This window comes from Amblyomma americanum, chromosome 10, assembly GCF_052857255.1.
Source record: "Amblyomma americanum isolate KBUSLIRL-KWMA chromosome 10, ASM5285725v1, whole genome shotgun sequence".
Lineage (NCBI taxonomy): Eukaryota > Metazoa > Arthropoda > Arachnida > Ixodida > Ixodidae > Amblyomma > Amblyomma americanum.
This window is the reverse complement of record NC_135506.1, coordinates 41,210,202-41,234,037: the sequence shown is the minus strand read 5'-3', so window position 1 is coordinate 41,234,037 and position 23,836 is coordinate 41,210,202. Positions and strand designations below refer to the sequence as shown.

Genomic DNA, 23,836 nt, shown 5'->3' with positions numbered 1-23,836 from the left:
AGCGCACGCTAAGGAGCGTGCACCTTATGAAAACCTTATGAAATCACTCACTCAAGTGTGTCTAACACTTGGCTGTGTATTAGAACCCATAGATTGCCACAGGCAGCAGAGACGCGTCATGAACTTTTTATTTTAATATTTAGAAGACATCGGATTTGTAGACAATATCTAATCCCTCCATTCAGCACTCCCAGTGCGCATTCTGTATGCAATGTGAAGATTTTCATCCCATTTTCTACACCTCCCTCATTCCATCTTTCTTCCCTGAATCTTTTCCCCACGAAGAGTAGCAAGTCAGCAGATTTAAACGCCGGCTAAAGTCTCTGCTTTTCCGTAAAGAGCTTATCTCTCTCTCTCTCTTTCTCTCGTCAGTTGATTTTTTCCGGGAATGCAGAAGAAGCTACGGAGGCGAAACACGCGCTCGCTTGCCGCGTGACTAGTGTAGTTTCCGCTTGCAGGAATCAGTTTCTGCCTAGCACAAACTTCGATCGTTAGACAGTCATGGAAACAACTGTGTTTTTTTAAACGATTTTCCTAGGTACGTATTCTTGCAAGAAGCTGCTATAGATCGCGCCAGCTACAGCCACGAAGGCGTGAGGTTACCGCGGAGAGACCAATGACTCAGGCAGCCAGGCGCACCGTCGTGAGGCCGAACTGCTTGGCGGAATGACACCGTCACGGACGCTCAGTCTCTCTAACTTTCCATTCATTGTCAAAAAGAACTCTCGCCGAGAATAGACAGGTTAAATAGCTGTCCTATCGACCTTTGCGCAGCTAACAGAATAGATGTCGTTCTCACTTTAACACAGATAACTTACGCAGACACTGTTCGTCAAAAAATTACATTAAAAACTACAACTTTGAATTTGGTTACTAATATTGTCAAGTACTCACGCTGCGTTTAGTACCGTGTTAGTCTCAGCGAAAGTTGTCGCTGTGCTGCGGCGTTTGTTTTGTTATTAAGACCTAGCGTAAAGGCAATGCACACATTGAGGCTACAAGGGCTACCACAACGAACACAGACAGGCGCCGCTCGTTTCGTGGGCGGGTCACGTGATGATGCATGACCGTCACACGACACTGGATTCGTGATCATCATGTTACCGGATGTTGACGGTCTACACCGAACTCTTCAGGGAGGACTGCTAATAGCAACTTTTCCTGATGTAAAACGAAGGAATTCTACAGTCCTTGTCAAAAGTATAGAGCTCAACCGGTATGCTGCTGAGCCCTACAGCGGGGCTCCCCTTGAATACTCAGGGACTCCAGTCTCAATAAGGTGGGAGGAAATGAAGTCCTGAACCCTGCCAAGCTTCGCAGTGTCAAATATGCTGAAAAGCCCAGTTACACACATTACGTATTGGAAGCAATCGCACTCTACAGGGATCGTCTAAAACGAGGTACTGGAATTCCTAACAGCCAACGCCAGCGGCGCACTTACCCCAGGCGATGAGGAGACGCTTGAGCATGAAGCACGTCTCGGCCGAAGCGAACACGTGCACGAGCATCTGGTACATGTTGGCCGCCTCGACGCCCATCCAGGCCAGGCAGGCGAGCAGGAAGTAGTGGGTGGCCACGGCCGTGCCCAGGCACAGGTCCAGCTTGGGGAATCGCTCGTGCAGCGAGCCCACCAGGAAGGCCACGTTCAGCAGCAGCATGGCCGAGCACAGGTTGAGCAGGATCTTCCCCGACCGATCCTTGTTCAGGGATCTGCCCGGCGGCACGAACGATGCGACGGAAGGACGAAAAGGCAGTTACACGTTTGATGGCACGAGGCAAAAATTCCTAGTTCAATAATATTATCTTCTATACTGTAATCGACGAAAAATTGAAGTTCTCTACGCCACTCGCTTTTCTTCACCAAATAGTCATCACCCCTTTGTAGTGTTGATATTGTTTGGTGGAATGAAAGTTGCGTGAAAGTTTGTTTGGTGAACAAACCAAGAACGAGGCCTGTGGATCTCATTGATACCGTTCTAAGGGCAATTTTTGTGCAAAAATATACAAGCCGCCATTTTTTATTTTGAATTGGACAGTGTTGTCTGGTTCGCACCTCTATTGCTCAAATTTTCCGAATGTGTAATCTGAGTGGTTTCTATATCTAAGGAAGGCTAAACATTACTAGGCATTCTTATCCTGTGCTCAAATCAATGCACAAAAAATAGGCCTCCTTTTTATCACTTACCTTAAAGTATGTGTATATACAAATCGTTAGGTATGCATAGTTTGCACGCACACAAGCTGCACGGCTTTACAAGTGAAAGTGCTTTACAGGCTGTCCTTGAATGCTAGTAAGTTACATAACGAAGGCATGCTCACCAAAGCTCACATAATACTTTTTATGTACTCTGACCAGCCGCAACACAGGAGACCAACAGATCATGCTACGAATTCTTCTGCATTTGTATTTTGAATCCGAAGCTCCCGAGGCTCGATTTCGGAATGCATTAATTTCCATAGCACAGGTCTGAAATGTCTTATCAGATTAGCACACCTGCTCAGACTAGCTTCAGTTCGGGAAATTCCGCTGCATACCGAATGGCCACAAATTTACTACAGAACTGCACAATCTATGTATCGAACAGCACGGGCTGTCGCTTTTAGGGTTTATATTTACAACTCAAGGCGTCAGGATGTTTGGAAATACGTGTCGCATAATCCGGTGACAGGTAGGAAGCTTCCACAGTCTTTTTTTTTACGCCTAGAAGTTTGTAAACTAATTTGCCTTGATCATAGACTCAAGCACAGTCACGTCTATAATGTGAAATATTTCGTGAAATTAAGAATCCTGTGGTCGAAGGTATCCTTCGTAACCAACACCTGAAAGCGCGTAGCTCAAGGAAAAGAAAGGCAGAGAAATAAACTGAACCGCCTGTGATGCGCCAGCACTGAAAACCGTTACCGATGTGCTTGTAACTGTCTTGCCGAGTACGTTTTGTGCTGTAGAGTTTTCAATGAAGAATGGAACAACTAGCGCAGCGATAAACTGTCTCGTTGTTCTTTTTATTTTTTGCCTTTCTCTCTCTCTCTTTCAAAATTTCACGCGATGTTATTATACAATGCATCCGCCTTTAGTGTCAAGTGGATATCATTTTAATCCGGGAGTAGGTATGCTAGGCATCAACAAATAGCTTGATACTGCTTTGTATTAGAACTTGGTCTCATATGCACTAGAAGCAATCGACTTCACACGTCATTCATCACGTTAACTTTTGCTTTTGGGAAGGTGGACTGTGGGGAGGGGGGGGGGGGTATAAGGAGGGAGTGAATGCTTTCCGGCTGTAATCGTTTCCTCTTTTTTTAAACATTGCTAACACTTGATAGGGCAAACCCTTTTATGTACCAGCGACCACGTTCTTCATTTCAAGCTGCTTCACACATTTCAACCTTAGTTTTCCTTAAGTTACTGCAGGTACAAAACGGTTAATGAGAGTTGATATTGTCACGTAGTGGTGACGGCAGTCGAAGCAGTGATGAAGACGGCCGAAAGGGTCTTGTAAAAGAACTGTTTATTGGGCTGACTTGCACCCAAAATGGACTGAATCACTCGGCGGCGGCGAAGCGACAAGCGTGCTCGGCGGTCGTCGAACAGAATGCCCGCCGCTGTCGGCCGTGCTCAATTTAAAGCTGATAGCGAACATTCGAGATAAATGGCGCAAAGTTACTAGAACATTCCGGAACAACGTAGAATCAGCTTTGCCTGGCTGCGATCAATCGAGATAAATCTAGTCGCGTCTTGTGTCGCAAACAAAGCGATAAGGTGGTGTCGCGGCAGATTTGAAAAACGAACAAACACTGCAAATATTGGTGGCATTACTCCCCTCTCAAAGAAGCATCGACCCGATGCATTAAAACAAATAATGCGACTAGTAAGGGAAAAAAACAGATCTTGCGAAAATAGAGCATGGAAATGCAGCGGCCTTTAGCGCGCATAATACGGCTTCAGACGGACTACATGGACAACTTCTGGTCGTACGCGGCGTCGCTGGGATGCAGTCATTGCGTCAGGGAGGACTTCATAATCCAGTTCACCCAGCCGACGAAGAACCTTGTACGGGCCGAAATAGCGGCGCAAAAGCTTTTCACTCAATCCACGGCGGCGAATGGGCGTCCACACCCAGACTTGGTCTCCTGGATTGTATTCCGCGTTGCGTCTTCGTAGGTTGTAGCGTCTGGCGTCGGACCGCTGCTGATCTTTGATCCGTAATCGGGCAAGCCTTCGAGCTTCTGCGCGTTGAAGGTAGGCGGCAACGTCGACGTTCTGTTCTTCTGTAACGTTGGTCAGCATGGCGTCTAGCGTGGTCGTGGCCTCCCTGCCATGGACGAGCCTAAAAGGCGTCATCTGGGTGGTCTCCTGCACTGCGGTGTTGTAGGCGAAGACGACGTAAGGCAGGATGACATCCCAGGTTTTATGTTCGGCATCGACATACATAGCGAGCATATCGGCGATGGTTTTGTTCAGGCGCTCGGCCAGTCCGTTGGTCTGCGGATGGTATGCAGTTGTCCTCCGGTGGCTGGTTTGGCTGTAGCGCAGGATGGCTTGCGTGAGTTCCGCCGTAAATGCTGTTCCTCTGTCCGTGATGAGCACATCGGGGGCGCCGAGTCGAAGAAGAATGCACTCCACGAAAAATTTGGCCACTTCTGCTGCTGTTCCGTTCGGTAGGGCTTTCGCCTCGGCGTAGCGGGTCAGGTAGTCAGTCGCTATGATGATCCACTTATTTCCAGATGTTAACGTTGGAAAAGGGCCAAGCAAGTCCATGCCAATCTGCTGAAAGGGCCTTGAGGGAGGTTCAATGGGGTTCAGAAATCCTGCTGGTCGTGTGGGAGGAGTCTTTCGTCGCTGACAATCTCGGCATGTTTTCACATAGTGTGCGACATCGGCAGACAGTCGGGGCCAGTAATACTTGTCTTGAATGCGGCGGAGGGTGCGAGTAAACCCGAGATGTCCAGCTGTCGGATCGTCGTGTGAAGCCTGTAGAACTTCTTCGCGGAGACAAGTAGGTACAACAAGGAGGTAGGCTGTTTTGTTCGCTGTAAAGTTCTTCTTCACAAAGACCTCATTCTGCAAACAGAAGGAAGACAGTCCTCGCTTGAATGAAGCAGGGGGTGAAGAAACCTTGGCTTCCAGGTACTCGATGAGGCCTTTTAGTTTGGGGTCCGAGCGTTGCTGCTGAGCAAAAGAGCTTGCGCTGATGGGTCCCAGGAAGGCGTCCTCATCGTCGCCCAGCGGTGGTGCATCTACAGGGGCTCGTGAGAGGCAATCGGCGTCAGTGTGCTTGCGTCCGGACTTGTAAACGACGGTGACGTCAAACTCCTGGAGACGCAGACTCCATCGAGTGAGTCGGCCAGAGGGATCCTTCAAATTGGCAAGCCAGCAGAGCGCGTGGTGGTCGCTGACCACCTTGAACGGCCGTCCGTAGAGGTAGGGGCGGAATTTCGACGTAGCCCAGATGATGGCAAGGCACTCCTTCTCAGTGGTCGAATAGTTAGCCTCGGCCTTGGAAAGGGAACGGCTAGCGTATGCGATGACCTTCTCCAGCCCGTCACTTTTTTGAACGAGAACGGCGCCTAGTCCCACGCTGCTTGCGTCGGTATGAACTTCAGTATCGGCGTTTTCATCAAAATGCGCAAGGATCGGTGGGGACTGTAAAGGACGCTGAAGTTCCTTGAAGGCTTCTGCTTGCGGCGCTTCCCATTTAAACGGCACGTCTGCCTTCGTCAGTTGGGTCAGGGGCTCGGCGATGCGCGAAAAGTTTTTCACAAATCGTCGGTAATATGCGCATAGTCCGAGAAATCTGCGCACTGCTTTCTTATCGGCCGGCGGTTGAAACTGTTCAATAGCAGCTGTTTTCTGCGGGTCTGGGCGTACTCCTTCCTTGCTAACGATGTGGCCTAGAAACAGCAGCTCTTCGTAGGCAAAGTGGCATTTCTCTGCTTTCAAGGTTAGGCCAGACGACTTGATTGCGTCTAGTACTGTTCGAAGTCTTTTGAGGTGCTCTTCAAAGTTCGAGGCGAAGACAACGACGTCATCTAAATATACCAGACAAATTTGCCACTTCAGGCCTGCCAGCACTGTATCCATTACTCGCTGAAACGTCGCTGGTGCGGAACAGAGACCAAATGGCATCACCTTGAACTCAAACAGCCCATCCGGAGTTATGAATGCTGTCTTCTCGCGATCTCTTTCGTCGACCTCAATTTGCCAGTAGCCGCTCTTGAGGTCCATCGATGAGAAATACTTGGCGTTGCAGAGGCGGTCCAGTGTGTCGTCGATGCGGGGGAGGGTGTAGACGTCCTTCTTTGTTATGTTGTTCAAGCGGCGGTAATCCACGCAGAATCGAAGTGCGCCGTCTTTCTTTCTCACTAGAACAACCGGTGCCGCCCATGGGCTGTTTGAAGGCTGGATGACGTCGTCGTGAAGCATTTCTTCGACTTGGTCCCGGATGGCTTGTCGTTCTCGCGGAGACACACGATAGGGGCTTTGACGGAGAGGTCGGACGTGTTGATCCGTTATAATGCGATGCTTGGCAATTGGTGTCTGTCGCACCTTCAGCGATGTCGAAAAGCACTCACTGTAGTTTTGAAGCAGATTGCAGATCTGGTCTTGTCTGCTCCGGTGCAGGGCTGGGTTGATGTCGAAAGTGGGCGAGTTCTCTTGGTAAAGCGGATCTTCTGCGGAGGGGTCGGAGAGGGCGAAGGAGTCTCGTACGTCAGATATTTCGTCGTAGAAAGCAATCGTTGTTCCTCTGTTAATGCGCCGTTATTCTTCGCTGAAGTTAGTCAGCAGTACTTCGGCCTGGCCATTGCGGAAATGTGCGATGCCTCTTGCGATGCTGATTCCTCGGTCTAGTAGCAACTGCATGTTCCCCTCGATGATGGCTTCAGTGTTTATGGCTTTCGTGGCGCCTACGGTCACGATAACGCTTGAACGGGGTGGGACGCTCACTTCTTCCTCCAGGACACTTAGGGCAACGTGATTTTCCCGAGTTTTCATCAAAGCGATGGCTTCGTCCGTCGAAAGCGTGATCAGCTTGGATCGCAGGTCGATGATCGCCTGATGCTCATTAAGGAAATCCATACCCAAGATCACTTCGCGGGAGCATTGCGGTAGCACAACAAAGGTCGCAGGATAGGTATGTCCTTTTACAGTCACTCGCGCTGTGCATCGTCCTGATGGCGTAATGAGGTGGCCCCCAGCGGTGCGGATTTGTGGGCCGTCCCAAGCCGTTGTGACTTTTCTGAGCTGCGCAGCGAATGTTCCATTCATCACCGAGTAATCGGCTCCTGTGTCGACTAGAGCGGTAACTTTCCGGCCGTCGATAGTCACTTCTAGGTCGGAGGTCCTGGCTCTTGCATTGTATGTCGCTCTCGGCGTCGGGTCACGGCTTCGTCGCGTATGCGAGTCACGGGTTGGGCGTGTGGTCGAAGCTCCTCTGGGTGGCGGCGTCGATTTCAAGGTAGCTTGCGTCGTGGTCGAGGTTCTCATTGTGTGCGGCGTCGGTGCAGCGAGTGTCGGTTCTTCATGCGGCGTCGCGGGTGCAGCGTCTTCATGGGGCGTGGTCGGTGGAGGATCTTCGGCGTTTAGCTCGTGAGCAACCTCACCTCCAGAGGTTGCTGCCTTTAGTTTCCCCTACGGGGGCTGGGCGACATTCCTCGTGCCGCGGCTGCGTAGCTGCGGCGTGGCGACGCAAAGCGCGAGGTTGACGGCGATGGTGAGCGCGAAAAGCGGTTCGGCGTGTACTCTTCTCGACGCAGGTACTCGTCGATTTCGTGCGGACGTTGTCCGAAGCGTGGTCGTGGGGCGTTAACGGCAAATCCTCGAAGACCGATACGTCGGTACGGGCAGTGACGAAGAATATGGCCGGCCTCACCGCAATGGAAGCACAACGGCCGGTTGTCGGAAGTCCTCCAGGCGTCGCATTTCCTGGGGCTTGAGCGTCGGTCATAGGCTGGGCGGGTGGGGGCTGGGAGGCGGCGTTGTGGAACGATTGGCTCATCTCGGGGAGGACGTGGGGGTTGTCGCTGGGGCTGAGCAGTACTTACTGCAGCGGCATAGTTCATGGCCTGGGGTTCTGTGGCCGTCGGGGTGCCAAGTGCCTGTTGCACTTGTTCCCGTACCACATCCATCAGAGTCGCTGCTTGTGGCTGTGGGGAAGATGGCAGTAATCGGCGTAGCTCCTCTCGGACGATTTCGCGGATAACTTCCCGCAAGCTGTCGCTGGTGGTGGCCGGCGTGTCCGAACGGATTGCACAGGCAGAGGAAGGGCGATTGTACTGCCGAGCTCGAACGTCGAGGGTATTCTCAATCGTGCAGGCTTCTTGCATAAACTCCTCGACTGTTTTTGGCGGCTGGCGGACGAGGCTTGCAAAGAGTTGTTCTTTTACACCGCGCATTAAAAACTGAACTTTCTTTTCCTCGGTCATCCCGGGATCGGTGCGGCGAAATAGGCGCTTCATCTCCTCGACGTAACTGCGGACGGGCTCATTCGGAAGCTGGATCCTGGACTCGAGGAGTCGTTCGGCTCTTTCTTTCCTCACGACACTGGTGAATACCTTCAATAGTTCTCTCTTGAATAGCTCCCATGTCGTAAGGGACGACTCGTAGTTTTCGTACCACGTGCGTGCGGAGCCATCCAATGAGAAAAAAACGTGTCCAATCTTTGCCGCATCATCCCACTTGTTGAATGACGCCACGCGCTCAAATTGATCCAACCATTCTTCAGGGTCTTCGCCTAGGGATCCATTGAAAGTTGGCGGCACCCGCGGCTGCTGCAGTATGATCGGTGTCGACATCTTCGGCGAGATTGCGGTGCTCGTAGCCGCGTCTTTTCGCTGTCTTGTGCGGTCCGGCAGTTTCCCGAACTCAGGCTCCTCTCCCTGGAGACGTCGGCTGGCTCGCTGAGCTGCTGGCTCGTCCTCGGGTGCGAAGTGCTCAGGGCTGGCTTCACGACTTGAAGGGGGCGTCCGGAACATGAAAGTTACCCAGCACCTCCACCAGATGTCACGTAGTGGTGACGGCAGTCGAAGCAGCGATGAAGACAGCCGAAAGGGTCTTGTAAAAGAACTGTTTATTGGGCTGACTTGCACCCAAAATGGACTGAATCACTCGGCGGCGGCGAAGCGACAAGCGTGCTCGGCGGTCGCCGAACAGAATGCCCGCCGCTGTCGGCCGTGCTCAATTTAAAGCTGATAGCGAACATTCGAGATAAAGGGCGCAAAGTTACTAGAACATTCCGGAACAACGTAGAATCAGCTTTGCCTGGCTGCGATCAATCGAGATAAATCTAGTCGCGTCTTGCGTCGCAAACAAAGCGATAAGGTGGTGTCGCGGCAGATTTGAAAAACGAACAAACACTGCAAATATTGGTGGCAATATTGTCTACAAAGGCAATAAAAGAAATGTTTCCCTTTGCAGACGTCGAAGCCGAAAAAATGGGGCTGATCGAAATAGACGGCGAAAAGGCTCACCCGAAAAGAGCGTAGGTCAGTATAGTGAAGAACAGACCAACGATCGACATAATGCATCCAACGTATGATATTAGAGAAAGGATCCGGTAGTGGTGAGGGGCCGTCGACATTCCGGGCAGTGGATCCTAATGAGGAAAAAAGACAAGAATCGTCTTAAGACGGCACTTCAACATGAGGCCGCTAAACAAATTTATCATGTTTCGCACAATAGCACCTAAATTTCACAGACCGCTTCGGCGCCCTTGACTATCATGTATTCGGTTTTCTAGATTCTGTAACTTTGGCTGTGTTAGGCACCCTAGGCTGGCCAAGGCGAAACAGCTGGAAATTATAAGTTAGTTTTCTAAACGTGAATCAGAAATTTGGGCTTCTTTGTACGTACACCACGACTACATACTCCGTTTAGGCGACAGCTCCGTCACGGGCACTCTGCAGTACGGTACGCCACTGAACTAACTTTCATTAAGGAGAGAAAATTGTTGAAGCTTTCCTTTTCACCTTATATGGCAAGTAGCTAGAGTAAGGATTCAAGCTTCTGTCGGAATACATTTTTAACGACAGACTAAGTGTATGCTTGCGTGATAAATACTGGGCTTCCTATGTTATTGCACATCAACATCGCAGCTAAGCTATAATTCAAGTAAAAGAGTTAACTAGATTCGTGGAAATGATATTATTGCATACATTCGGTGAATTGTTTCTTGCGGTATTATATCTATTTATACAGCTGGGTTGTGAATAGGTAAAGATAATTACACCGTTATTTGCTTTTTCAAAGCACGAAATCCTGATTGAAAGCAATGATACGCGAAACAAGCTTTTAAAGACGCAATTACACGTACAAATAAATGTTACGAAGAAATTTTTTACTGTTTTTCACAAAGTGACACAGAGGAAAAGCGCGCCAGAGTAATGAAGCTGCATTATACGCTTAGGTTTTATGCTTTCAGCATCCTCGCTGCATATAAAAATTGGTCTTTGACCCCATCTTATTCAGACGGATAATACCTTTTGCCATGACGCTCTTTTACAAAGCTGACCTTGAGCCGTCAAAACCAAATCGTCATGATCAACGTTTCCAGTCGAAAAGTGCAATGGCCACAGTTACGCACTCGTAAGCTCCAAATCTGGGTAAATTTAACAGGAACACTCCTCCAAGAGCGTACGGATGTCTATGGCACGAAAGCTGTTGGAAGAGCCCCTTCATGACTCGTCAGCTATCCCTGCGATGTTGTAAATATTTACTAAGTCCGTACTTCTGCCCCCTTCGCCCTGGGTGCATTTCGATAGGTCCAAGTTAAACTTCCTCTGAGCTGAACTTCCAGAGAATCGACTTTGAAACCAGAAAGACATTCTACATTGCTTTTGCAGTTTCTTGCTTCAACCTTGGTAAATGGCTATTAGGCCAATTTTGTGCTTTCAAATAAAAAGCGTGCCAGAACACGGGTACAAAAAATACAAAACGAAAAAAATGCCACATTACGCTCGCTGCGTTCAAAAGTGTATGCAGTAAAGCGCGCTTCAGGGTGCTCAGAAAAGAGCCTTCCCTACTGAAAAACGTATATAGGTTTGAACGGGTCAGCAAGTATGATTATGGCACATTTGGTTTGGCTTTATAGGATGGACGTCCTAAAGCGGCTCAGTCTATGAGGGACGCCGTAGTGGAGGGCTCCGGATAAATTCGACCACCTGGGGTACTTAACGGGCACTATCAATGCACAGTACACGGAATTTTCACATTTTTCTTCGATCGAACGGCTACCGTAGTGGGCGGGTTCAAACCCACGACTTGCATGCACTGTGTGATGTAAGTGCACGGTAATTAACCACGGGTAATGGTAGTTATACGGAGCCCTCCACTAAGGAGTCACTCAAATGCTGAATCGCTTTGGAAGCTTCATCCTATAATGTTAAACGAAATGTGCCATAATACTATTTGTCTCCTATTCAAACCTGTACACATTTTTTAATAGGGTTAGAATAGCAAGCGCCGCTGCATTAACTCCCATGGTGTCCCGCTTAGTTTTTGTGGGAGTAGCCTTTCCACACAGTGATAGAGCGTCACATAACCATCCCGTTATACTTATGAAAATTTGTAGCTATAGCTACATCACGGTAGCATTTCGAGCCTTCAGCGTGGCCGCGCGGCCACGGTCACGTGGCTGGTCACGTGATTGGCCACGTGGTGCGAAGCAGCTGCCGGCGGTGCGGCGCCGTGGCTGGTCACGTGGTTCGTCACGTGGAGCGAAGCAGCTGCAGCTGCCGGCGGTGCGGCGCCGTGGCTGGTCACGTGGTTCGTCACGTGGTGCGAAGCAGCTGCAGCTGCCGGCGGCGCGGCGCCCCAGCGAAACCGAGCTGTAACAGCTGTGCGCATGCGCCGTGTCAAGTGGGACGAAGATGAAGAAGCAATTCCCAGCGAAACGGAGCGACGAACGACTGATTTTGAAATTCAACTTAGCAAGTTCCACCCGGCCAGCTGTAGCAATCGCGTCACTCCACGTTTAACCAGAGCTAAACCACCGCCAATTTCGTTCGTAGACGCTTCCGAAATGGGATTTTTTGCGCGCTTGAGTAAAACTTCACATCGTCTGTTTTTTTTTTTTTTTTGCAACGCCACCCTCCTGTATCGCATATTATTGATAGTGTTTGTGCTGCTCACGAACAACAAGCGAGAAAACATTAACAGATGCAGTAGATTTACTCTTATCAAAGTAAGGCCTTACCAGCAACAGTGAAAACGCAGTCATGTGCGTCGAGCTGCACACTGTCACATTCCCCGACTGGTTGGTCGTAATGCCGGCAGTGGACCATTCTTTTCCTGCAGCAAGAGGACGTATTCGAGTGAACGAAAAAAGGGCGCAAGCTTTGCTTTGCGCAAAATATTATATTTCAAAGATATTGCCCGAAAGCAGCGAGCTGTATTAACAGTTTTGATTGCTCATAATTTGTAATCCCTGTTCAAGAGCTAAAGTTGCATAAAGAGAGTGCAATTGAAAAGCACAAGGCCTGTTCAAAAAACGGTTATGTCGTTCAGCCGTTACGCATGAGATAGCGAGTTCGAATCCCTGCCGTGGAGGGTTGCGTTTTGACGGAAAGGAAAAGGAAAAGCGGCCCCGTGCACCGTAATGTAACGACACGTTAATGTACTTCACGTGGCCGCCATTAATCCGTAGACCTCGACTACTCGCGCCTTTCACAGCGCACGTCGAACTTGAGGGCTGTCATCCTCCCATGTAAGTACTAGCAAGATTGTTTGTCTACTAGGTCCCACTGAAAACCACTAAGTTGTAAGACATGACGCTAGCGAGCCGACGCCCTCGGTTTCTAGAGATCTTCACTTCAAAGACAGGTCAAACCCAAGTTCTGGTGCTATTCCGGGCAAAAGTATCGCTCATTTCAAAGCCGCTCGAGGTAATTTCAGATCGTTTTATTTCACTCGTCTCCTGCCGGCACGCTAACAACGGACCTTAAATTGAAAGCAAGAATATGCTATATGTACTTACTGTTATCGTCCCAGAAGGCACAGACATATCTTTCAGCGCTGTATGTCGGGTAGGAGTAGACCAAGGGATCCGTCAGGTTCTCGATCTTGCTGTCGCCGATCTTCGCCGACAGGACGACTTGTCCTGTATCCGGAAGATCCAAGGCGCATAGAATATGCATGAGTAATTCGTCATCAATTATATCACATTGCCATGATCGCCAGTAGCAGAGTTGACTGTTCCAGTTTTGTTCCTGCTGCAGACATGTTTTAGTAGCCCGTGAAAGCTCTGTGTATACATCCTGCTAGACACTGCTTTGTCTCACGCTGGGAGTAGCCGACCGGCTGGGCAAAAACACAAAGTTCATCGTGCCATGATTTGGTAGAAGTGAAGTGGAAAGCACAGGTGAGGTCATGTGTCACTCTAGTCTCTGCCGGCCCGACCACAGTGATAGTTCCAGACAGGACCGCTGGAGGGCTGAGCACTCCCGTAACGTACTAACGCATGAACGCCTTAAAGGATTTGGCTTTGGTTTCGTGGTGCTGACTGCAGATTTCACTTCAATGCTGACGAATCGTGACTAGAGAATCGTAACGAATCAGTAGCTCTCTTTTTCCTGACATGAGCATAAGCAGATCATCGCGCCCAGCAGACGCTCTTGTTACTCCTTGAGCGCTGCTGCAGACCACTCGGCGTTTGGCTCATATTCGTACACTGGGTATAGGGCTGCCGAAACTAATGGCTGCCCAAAAGGCAGAATAATGTCCTAGCGACGTAATCCAAAACTATTCCAAGCGTTCCATATTGCCTAGCTGTTTCAAAGTTAGCGACCGCAGATCAAGAGTCCCAAAACCTATATTGAGCAAGAGCGTGATATTGTTAGGCTGGGTACCAGCGCCGATAGGTTGATGATATTGAAACGAAGATAGATAATTAAGAGTGCTACAGTCCCTAAGATATCTGGGCTCTCAATCGAACTGTGCGTAACCTCTTCGACGTGTAAAGGGGCATTCAGCGTCCTTAGTACCAGACGCTGTAGCTTATCGACGGCACAAACTTACTCAAGCTTCTGAATAAGGCAGTAGGTTATATTTCAAAGCCAAGCTATTCAAGTGCTTTTTTTAAGACTTCCGCAATTGACCTGATACCCACCTGCGGTGATGAGGGAAGTGAGGCTGTGGCGAGCCGGCCTGAAGAACTTGTCGTTCCGGTAGGAGACGAACGCTATGCGCGGGCCTTTCTCCACCTCGTGGATGGGACGGTAGGGCTCGCCCGCTGCCAGGCGCGAGATGTTGATCGCCATGGACAGCGCCTCGAACGGCATGGTGATCACGATGTTCTGTGATGCCACCGTGAAGTGAAGGGCACAGGTTTGAGGAGGAGAAGAAAATAAAGATTAAACATTCCAGACTTTCGCGCCTCCCAGAGGGTTACGTATAGAAAGCTGCACAACCTCTCCGCTCCCTCTTTCTCGCTCTAATCCGCGTAAAGGCGCATTTGTAGAACTGCTGGGAAGGGGAGAGGGGAAAGCCAAGCACGAAATTTTATATACGAAAACTGCGAATCCTTTTTTTTTATTTTTTTGTGAAAAAAAGTTCAAAAATGCATGGCTAAACTGGAGCCGATCCGCTGCCACCTTTCCGTACGTTTTTCCAAAAGTCACCTATGAATCTGTCCCTGCGTTCGACGCTTCACAGAGTACTACCCCCCAGATAGGATGGCAAAACAACAAAGGTTTAATGCCAAGAAGGATGGAGAGGTCCGCAAAGAAACTTTTCTTTGGCCTTCCTGTCTACACAGGAGAATGAAAGGCTGAAGCATATAATAGGAGAAAGGGTGAAGACAAGACGAGTTGATGTCATAAGACAATGCGCAAAATAAGATGTACAAGACACAATGCACACGTACACGCAGGCACTGTCGCATAAAATCTTAACATGCATCAAGGAACAGGCAATCAGGAGGCTTTCGCCTACAGTGTTTTAAGCGCCCAGATAACAGTAGAGCAGGAAACCATAAATGGTGCATTTCGATTATTCAACCCATGGACTGAGGTCAAATTGATTAAGAAGGTGTAACATCACTGATTTTCAGTCAGTAATGGCACACGACGGCAGCTATGAAAGGTGACGACTGGGTACAACAAGCTGCCGAAAATTATGACTGTGGACCCCATTTGTGTGCTTAGATATCCGTGCAGCGTTCTGCGTAATGAAAGAAGGTGGAATGGCGATGGCAAAATGTTTCAATAACAGTTGTTATTTTGAGATAGCTGCACGCGCCACAACCGGGTAACTTGTCACCTAAAGTGATCAGGAAGAATCCAGACCTTGCAAGGGAAGCCAGAGCCTGGATTGAAAGACGCGAAGACAGACAACGTGGTTGACCTTTAATCGCGCCGATTCATCGTTTCCAGATAATCTGCCACAATATGTGCACACTAAAACTTTCGTCTAAAACTGCGCTGTCCTGTTGGTACTGACTCCTACGCCGACAGCCAGATAATAAAGAAACAACCTTTTAATTAGTTCAGCACACAGAGGTTCCTTGAACACAATTGTTTTTTTTACACGTATAGGGGATCTTCCTTCAATATCAGGAAGACAAGAAGGCATCAGGCCTCTTTACTTGGAGCCGTCTGGGCATACAGAGCCACGCACCTAAGCGAGTTAGTCCATCTTCATAAAGTTCGAATGACGAGTTTTCATTGCATACTTAGATTAGCAGTGCTTGGGCAGTGCATTCTCCTTAGACTGTAACAATGCTCGGCAAGAAAAAAGGTGGCAATTAAAATAAAAGGATCCGTGATAGTACTAACGTCTCCATCATCCTGTTCATCGCCGTCACCAGAGAAGTCCTCGTGAAGGTAGTGGTCTCCGTTTGACCGAAGCGAAAAGCTCAGGAAGTCCTGGCCCTGTGAGAGCAGCTTGGGGGACCAGGCCACCGCCTTCACAACCAGGTTCTCGTTCTCGATGATGAGAGCGCCTGGTCCCAGCACCACTTCAGAAGTGAACCTCTCCACCACGGAAACGAGCCTGCGCGTAGCCAATGAGACACGCCACGTGACTCTGTTAACAGATCGAAGGCAGTTTCGCAAACGCATACAGCCCTCATTATCATCAGCCACAGATAAGTTTACTTAACTACTTCACAAGGCATCTCATGATGACGCACAATTGCCCTTGTTTGGAGCCAGCCATGTGCTGGTTTTCTAAAAATTCATTCTATCTTACCCAGTTCCATACAAATATCGTTTTTCTTAATGTTTTGGTATTCAGTCGGCCGGCATAATAGGCCGCTGGGAGTTGCTGTATGTGCTCAGCGACTCTGTGCTCAACGCTTCCGCTAAGTTAGCCGGTCACCCTGTATTCCTTTTTTAAATTAACCTCTATCTGCTAAGTGACCTGTGCCGAGACAGTCACTTCATACTCTTCTTTTCGTTTGAATTTTACGGGTAAGTGTACGACTGCAATGCCACTGCTGAACTTTTCGCCGAAATCGCAGTCCGTAGCGTACTGGATAATTCGTATAACAAGATTGTCTAAATATTGAACTTGCCAAAAGTGAGAAAAGAGCTAAACTTGTTCCCTAAACTAAAAGCCGCTTTATATTCTTTCACGTACAGGAACAAATTAAACCAGACACGTGAGGCAGCAGTCAAAGCATTAAATTGAAGCACGAGATGCAGAGTCAGCACGAACTATCAGGATTCTTTCAAGATTATGAGGAGGGCTTGCATGTTCAGGCCAGAAGTTTTCCCGCCATTAATTTCTCTGCAATATGAAAATGTATCTTGTCTTGGTACATCAAATTTGCTCATTTTACTCGCGCCCAGTGCAGTTGCGAGAGGCTAGCCTCTATGCATCAGATTAGCTGTGCTCGAAAGTGGCCGAAAAAACGTGAAGAAACGTACTTTTCGACGGCAATTCCATTCGCGTCTCCCTGCTCGATGACGCTGTCATTCAGCGCCAGGAAGTTGCTGATGACGTGAATCATGGCTTGCGCTATCTGGAAGAAAAGAACATGACTCACTGCATTAAGTTTTCTTCAGGCCTGTACATTATAAAAAGGCAAACTACATTATTCTGCTCAGTATCCCTTCCCGGTCTACGTCTCGTTTGCTGTGAAAAAAAAAGTCGTTTGTCTTAGATCTCTAACCAACACTGCTTCGCACAAACAGATTCCCCGACCACACCAGTGCACAAAAACTGTTGATGGTCTCGATTAAGCTTTCCATTTCCTTTAGCGCGATTACACTTTCCTTTTCAAACGACAGTTTGTTTGCAGGGTGCATTGCACAACCCCTTCAGTTCTCACCTCTTCAATTTAAATAGATCAATTATCTCTCTGTCTTACGGCATTAGCCAGTGTGCGGGCATGTGGGAAACATGAACCGAAATATGAACCGAAATTCACATACGCAGTTCATGAATTCACCCCATTGTCTTCTACTCCTTTTTTGCTGCATGCACTGTGTGCGCAGAACATTTACTGTCAATCCCGACAGCAATGAGGCCCCTTCTGGTAGAGCGATTTTCCGCAAATGCGGGCTTCTTGTGAACACTTCGATCACATCACATTCGATGAGTGCTCTTCTTCCTCCGCTGCATTTGTTTGAAGTGGCGCGCACCGGACTCAATTACACGTTCTTTCCCCGCGTGACCTATACGCTCGACATTATCGACTATATTCAATCTCGCGCTCTCAATTTTGTATGTCACTGCATCGTTCTTCGAAAACGCGAAGCGGTTGGAAAAAGCAATGTGACTGCGTTCATCGATTATTCGGGGCTTCTTCTCTGTCTTGCAATAGGCTGCCCCCTACTGCATGTAGCAGAAATCCTAACAAAGCTCCCTTCAATCATTCATGACTCTTCTAGTGCTGCATGTTTGCGCGTGTGTAATCCAAGAGAAATCCTAGAAACAAACGATAAAAACAAGGCTGCTTTCCATTGACCACAAATTGTCTGCTTGCATGCTTAGCTAGAATCACAACTGTTTTTCCGTTTCGTAATAGCAAAAGGGTACTGAGGAAGGGACCATCAGCAAACTTTAAAAATGACTGATCGTGCCATCCAGATAAGAAAAACAAATTAAAGTGCTTGTTTGATACGCGGCTAGGTTTTGTTCGCCAGTGTACATGCTTAAGGAACATTATAAAACGAAAAATTTCTAATTGAGCAAAGAGGTGGTCTCGAATCAAATAATTCAGCTGCTAAATAATAGCGTGACCCTCATATGAATGACAAATCAAATGTAGTACTAAAAAAATATTGTTTCTTAATTTTGTTAGAAATTCATCGCCGAACCTCATGAAGTGAGTTTTAAACAACGCTATGCTAGTCAGTAAAATTGCATTGAAGAATAACTGTAGTAAATTGGCACATGAACCACAACGTCGCTCAGACTATTTCTGATGGCGACGTGTAGGAGATACCATAAAGGGCAACTTGAGTTTCGCTGTGAAGCCGGCGGGTGTGCCACTTTTTTGCATTTTTGCGATGTAATTAAGAAGTAATTCCGGGTATTTCTGGGAACAAAACGACCCGAGAACGGCGAGGGACGTGGTGTGTCACAGAATTGCTGCGCACGAGTAAGTGACTCATACTCCACATCTTGTGGTGAAATGTCTACAAAAGTCCTGCACTAAGCCTTACAAATGGGAACGCACGTGGCAGCTACCGCTCTGAACGCGCGCGCTCGAACACTTTAGAAAAATCCTCAACTGACTGACTCGCAAGTGCTGCATCCTTGCCTAACCCGGATGTCATACCACAGTAATTAATAATTATTCAATGTTTACAAATACGATGAAAAAGAATGAAATGTGATGGTTTGGAGAACTTAAAACAACTATAAACAGTTAGAATACCTTAACATGCAATGAATACTAGCATATCACCGGTTTTAGATTTGACCTCCAGCGGAAAGTTCAGCCTCTGCTGGTTTATGTGAGAATGGGCTTTGCAGGAGAACACCGCAACCACCAAACCATCATGGAGGGTAACAGGTTACGCTAACGAATGGAGCTAGAAACAATAGTGCCCCTTTCTTCGCTGTTGACCAAAGCGGAGCGTTGGGCTAGTTGTTATTGCGTTTTGAGAAAGGAGGTTCAGCGTGGAAACACAGGATGAAGGAAGAACGATGAGACGAGCGCTCGAGAGGCCCTCCTTTCTTTCTTCTTCGTCCTGCGCCCCGCCCTAAACCTCGCCGTCAAACTGTTCACCTTTGTTTTCCTTTTCAAAACCTCGCATTATCATGCGGTGCCATTAATACTCCAGCATACAAGAGTTGTAGCTGAATACTCACGAGGTCGTTTAAGAGACGACCCTCGCAGAGCTACTGGGCGCTCACCTTGATGTCCTTGATGGCATAATCGACGACAGGCTCGATCTTTTCAGCCAAGCTCTGCAGCTGGTCCGGACGAATGCTGCTCGGGTCATGCGTCAGGAACTCAAGCTCGGAGGTGACGTTCTCGGCCGCTTGGAAGCTCTGCGGTGGACGAAGTATAATAAGGGGCCACCAAGTGAGACATCTTGTCTCCAAAATGGAGCGAAAGAAATTTCCATGGAGTAAGTTTTAAATTTCCTTCCAGTATTTCCGCTGTTCGAGACAGCGCAACTGCCGGGTTTCAGTCCGGGAAAAGAGAAACGCTGAGTCATTGCCTTGTATCGGCAGTGCTGGGCCGAGGTCTTCATCCAGCCGGTCTCTCCGCTGGCGAGCAGACGGCACTTTCGACGCGCGTACTTGTACTCGCTGGCCGGGTTGTACGCGCCGTACGGGCACTCGACCTTGGCCACCGACCCGTGCGCCACGGGCTGCCAGTGGAAGGTGCCCTTGTCCGTCTGCTGGAACTCTTCGGGGCACGAGTCTGAACGGAGAGCAATTGCGGTTCTCATAGTTCGAAGAGTCACGCTCGAAAAGGCAAAATGATTCGAGCACAGATATCGTAGGCCAGTTACATTGCAAACATCGATAACCTCGCGAAGCATTTAGTTGTGCACATAGAGTGTATCCAGTAATTCAGGTCGTCAGTAAAACCTGTCGCCAGCTAGAGCCAGCTGCAGCCGTAGGCGATCATGCACGAAGCACCATCACGGAAGCAAAGATCCGTGCAATTAATCGTCCCTTTAACGAATATAGCGACCACTGTTATGAAGGAACGTAATGAAAGTACAAACTAGTTTCCATTAGCGAGAATCTTCACCATCGAGATGCTTAATATTAAGAAACTTGCATACGAAATCAGTGACCTCCCAGTAGGAGCGACAATGATTTTTATGTGATTTGAATACAAGAAAAGGTAACATAGCAATAATCTAGTTCATAATAACGAAAAAAGACTAAGGTCACTGCAAAAAAGAACGAAATGGTCTACCATACATGAATATAGTGATATATATTCTTGAAATTCAATTTTTAACACTATATTCCGCCTAGCTACTCGTCCTTCTTAGCAATATACAATATCAGCGCATAAGTACCGCGAATGTCGGTCTCGGCCTGTAAACATTCCACAACTTAACACTGGCAGGACGAAAAAAATGAACGAAAGTGACGACCAAGAAAAATTTCTTGTGTAGCCTTGGTATGGCTTTTGTTGGCGAATGGGGGGTGGGGGAGAGGAGGAGGCAGTGTTCCATTTGTTTCCGAATTTATTTATGCTGCCACTTTCTGGTTACATATCAAGAAAGCAAACTCTCGTTGAAACCAAAGTTTCATCGAACGTCGGCTTTAGTCATATCTATGCTTTAACGTAGTACGTAGTTCTCTGTCTTCGCGGCTCGCCACCTGGCGGTTAGGTGGTTCAAAACAGTTTATAAAGCGCTAACTAAAAGAGCCAATAAAATCGCCAATAAAATATTCAACACAATGCAGCCGTTGCATAAAGAATAAAGCATGGGTGGAATTGCAGCTCGAGAACTTATCATTTGTTTGCATGGTCAGACAGCTTCAGAGCTCCACTCTGAGGTAAGATTGAAAGTGCAATGAAAACAAAAATAAGAAAGAATGTTTAACACATTTGCATACAGTGCTAAAGTACGTCGTAAGATGGCAGGTGCTTCCACCGATGGAATTTAACGAGCCAGGTTTATCTTTACGAGCCTCTGCGCTGGGATGGCAGGTGCAGCCACCGGTGGCATTGTACGAGAAGCACGAACATGTGGCCCATATGCGCTAGTATTTTTACACCCAAATCGCAATCACCCAGTGAATGGAAGGCATACCTCTGAGTTCGCATAGCGGACCACCGTATCCCGGCGGGCAGTGGCAGGTGAAGCTGTTTATGCCGTCCTCGCACTCTCCGCGGTTCTTGCATGGACTCGACAGACACTCGTTGATGTTCTCCTCACAGAGTTCTCCTGAAAAATGAGACACCTTTGCATTAATTATTCAATGTCGCGACGCAGTCATTTTGGTATGTTCATCTTGGATCTAAAGCCGTGTTAAATGTTCTGAATTTGCCTCTGCAGCTAGTTGGGGACGAACAGCCCAGTGTGCAAGATAATTGGGCTGCTTCAGGTAGTTTTATCAACAATTCTTTTGAGACTTCTCAGAATCTTGACTCATCAGACTCTTACCTTCAGACAGCTATTACCACATATTTCAGTGTGGAGCAGCTAGTCCCGTCTTGATAAAAGTACTTCTCTGAAGACATGGCTCACTTTAATCGACATAGCGAAACACAATCGATATGAAACGCGGTAAACAGCGTAACCTGCTGCCATGTGTCGAGTCACATGCGTCATATCAGAGTGCAGCTGTTAATGTATTCCCGTAATCTGCCTTCTGGTTTCCGGAAACCAGTCGTGTGCTGTGTTGATAATTTTTATTCAGGACACAAAGGTACCACTTCATACAGTGTGCAGTGAAGTCGGAGGACATACGCAGTTGTTTGTGCTAATACACAAGCCGCATCGAACTCAAGCGGATAGGGCTGTTTCCGCACTGCACGGTAAAAATCCTCTGCTATTTCACGGGTCCTAATGTTTGTAGAAAATTTCTAAAACTTTATTCAAAGACATTCGAGCCAGCAGCTCATTCCTCACTGCGGTCTGAAAACCCCGGAGTGCATTTGTTCGCACTCCTAACGGCTTCGAACGCTACGAGCGCCGTACAAGCCAGAGCTGTGTTCACTCCCGCATTCCAACAGGCATTCCTTGTATGACCCGCGGAGTATAATAAACGCAGTTGTTCGTCGAATAGAGCTCTAAATACTGCGGAAAATCAGAAAGTGTTGCGTCAACGGCCTCCACACCGATATTTATGAAGGTGCGACCTCACCCCACCGCCCCTTCCACCTGGACATCTTAAATAAAGCGTACTGGGAACCCAACACAACATTCACTTGAATGAGATAGCTGATGGTATGTTTTCAGTAACTAAGAGCAACATTATGTTTACCTCTTCCCCTGAATCCGACTAGTGAATCCATATTTTTGGCTGCGGCAAGCCATGACACCTCAGTGGTAAAAGAGGCAGTCTGTACACCTGCAAGACTGCACATCAAATTTCATATTCCTCTTACCTCCAGCGTGAAAACAGCTCGTTGGTATGAGTGGCCGCTGCACCCGCGACTGAAGCACTTGTGGAGCCATATTGCTTGGGCGGTCATAAAACCGCACATGTTTCCTGGCCGCAGCATGCCGCAGCCTGACGCGGCTTTAAAAGCTGCTGTTTTCTTATCATAGCAGATGAGGTTTGGCGAAGTGCTCAGATCTGGCTAAATCTGGCTGAATCTGGCCAAATGCGGTAAGCATTGTAGGTGGCAGCGGATGCCTCAATGGCGGTGTTTTTGCATCTTAATGTGACAGTGGTACGAGGTTTCAAGCCCCGGACGAGGATGAATTTCACTATAGCCTTGTATGCGACTTTGTCGCTGCTTTGAACCATTTAAGTCGCCTACACATTGCTAACGTATACCGCAGCGCCGAATACAACTGGGTTCTCTTACAGCGGTGTTCTGATTCCTGTAGTGAAGTTAGTTATTTTTTAGCCGCAGTTGTACTAGATACTTTCTTCATGGTAAACATAGCGGTCGTCGTTGTAAGCTCCTAATCGAAAACTTATCTCTTCACCTGTTAGCGTGAGGCTACATGACCCAGACGATTCAAAATGGGCGCTCTATATAGTGACGCGCGTCTCTACTTCACCTCTGTCGTTGTGTTATCACGGGGCACAAATGGAGAAAAACGTATACAAAACACACACGCGTCCCGAATACTTGCCTATCTATTCTTGATGGCAAGAGTAGCTGTTTTTCATTTTTTTGGCGGGGGGGAAGGGGTAGCTGTCAGAGTTATGTTAATCTGCTATCACCTCTCTCAAACACGTTTATAAACAGCAAGAGCAGTTCAAATTTTATTATGACTGCCAGGGTTCTATGCATGTGAGCGCTGCGGCGAATGGAACTACTTATAGGAGATAAATACAGAGCACACTGATTCCAGACAGAGGATGAGACTGACCAGCGTATCCGGGCACGCACTGGCAGGTGAACTTGACGTCGGACTCGTTCAGGCATCGGGCTCCGTGCAGGCAGGGCGCCGAGAAGCACGGGTCGTACTGGTGGCACGTCTTGCCGTAGTAGCCGTCCACGCAGAGGCAGGTGAAGGTGTGCGACGCGTTCGACTGGCACACGCCACCGTGCAGGCAGGCCGAGGGCTTCAGCAGGCACGGGTTGAAGTCGGAGCAGTTGCGGCCCGAGAAGCCCGTGAAGCAGTCGCAGCGGTACTCGCCGTGGCTGGTGTTGACGCACGTGCCGAACGTCTTGCAGGGCTGCTCCGAGCACGGGTCGAAGTGCTCGCACGCCTCGCCGTAGTAGCCAGGCTCGCAGAGGCACCGATATCCGGGCCGTTCGTCCGTCGTCTCGCAGGAGCCGTGCTT

At 48.4% G+C, this 23,836-nt stretch overlaps 1 protein-coding gene across 1 annotated transcript in view; it reads right to left on the bottom strand.

Moving 5' to 3' along the window:
• Positions 1-23,836, bottom strand: part of LOC144106737 (uncharacterized) — a 74,252-nt gene that overhangs the window by 7,380 nt on the left and 43,036 nt on the right. Inside the window, exons 5-15 of the mRNA XM_077639582.1 lie at positions 23,419-23,836; positions 21,178-21,312; positions 19,615-19,820; positions 19,304-19,441; positions 16,864-16,958; positions 15,769-15,985; positions 14,103-14,289; positions 12,972-13,094; positions 12,192-12,286; positions 9,469-9,593; positions 1,442-1,710 (exon numbers count right to left, since the gene is read on the bottom strand). The exon at positions 23,419-23,836 is cut by the window's right edge and continues 20 nt beyond it. Coding sequence (XP_077495708.1) covers positions 1,442-1,710; positions 9,469-9,593; positions 12,192-12,286; positions 12,972-13,094; positions 14,103-14,289; positions 15,769-15,985; positions 16,864-16,958; positions 19,304-19,441; positions 19,615-19,820; positions 21,178-21,312; positions 23,419-23,836 — 2,008 coding nt within the window. The remainder of the gene's footprint in view (positions 1-1,441; positions 1,711-9,468; positions 9,594-12,191; positions 12,287-12,971; positions 13,095-14,102; positions 14,290-15,768; positions 15,986-16,863; positions 16,959-19,303; positions 19,442-19,614; positions 19,821-21,177; positions 21,313-23,418) is intronic.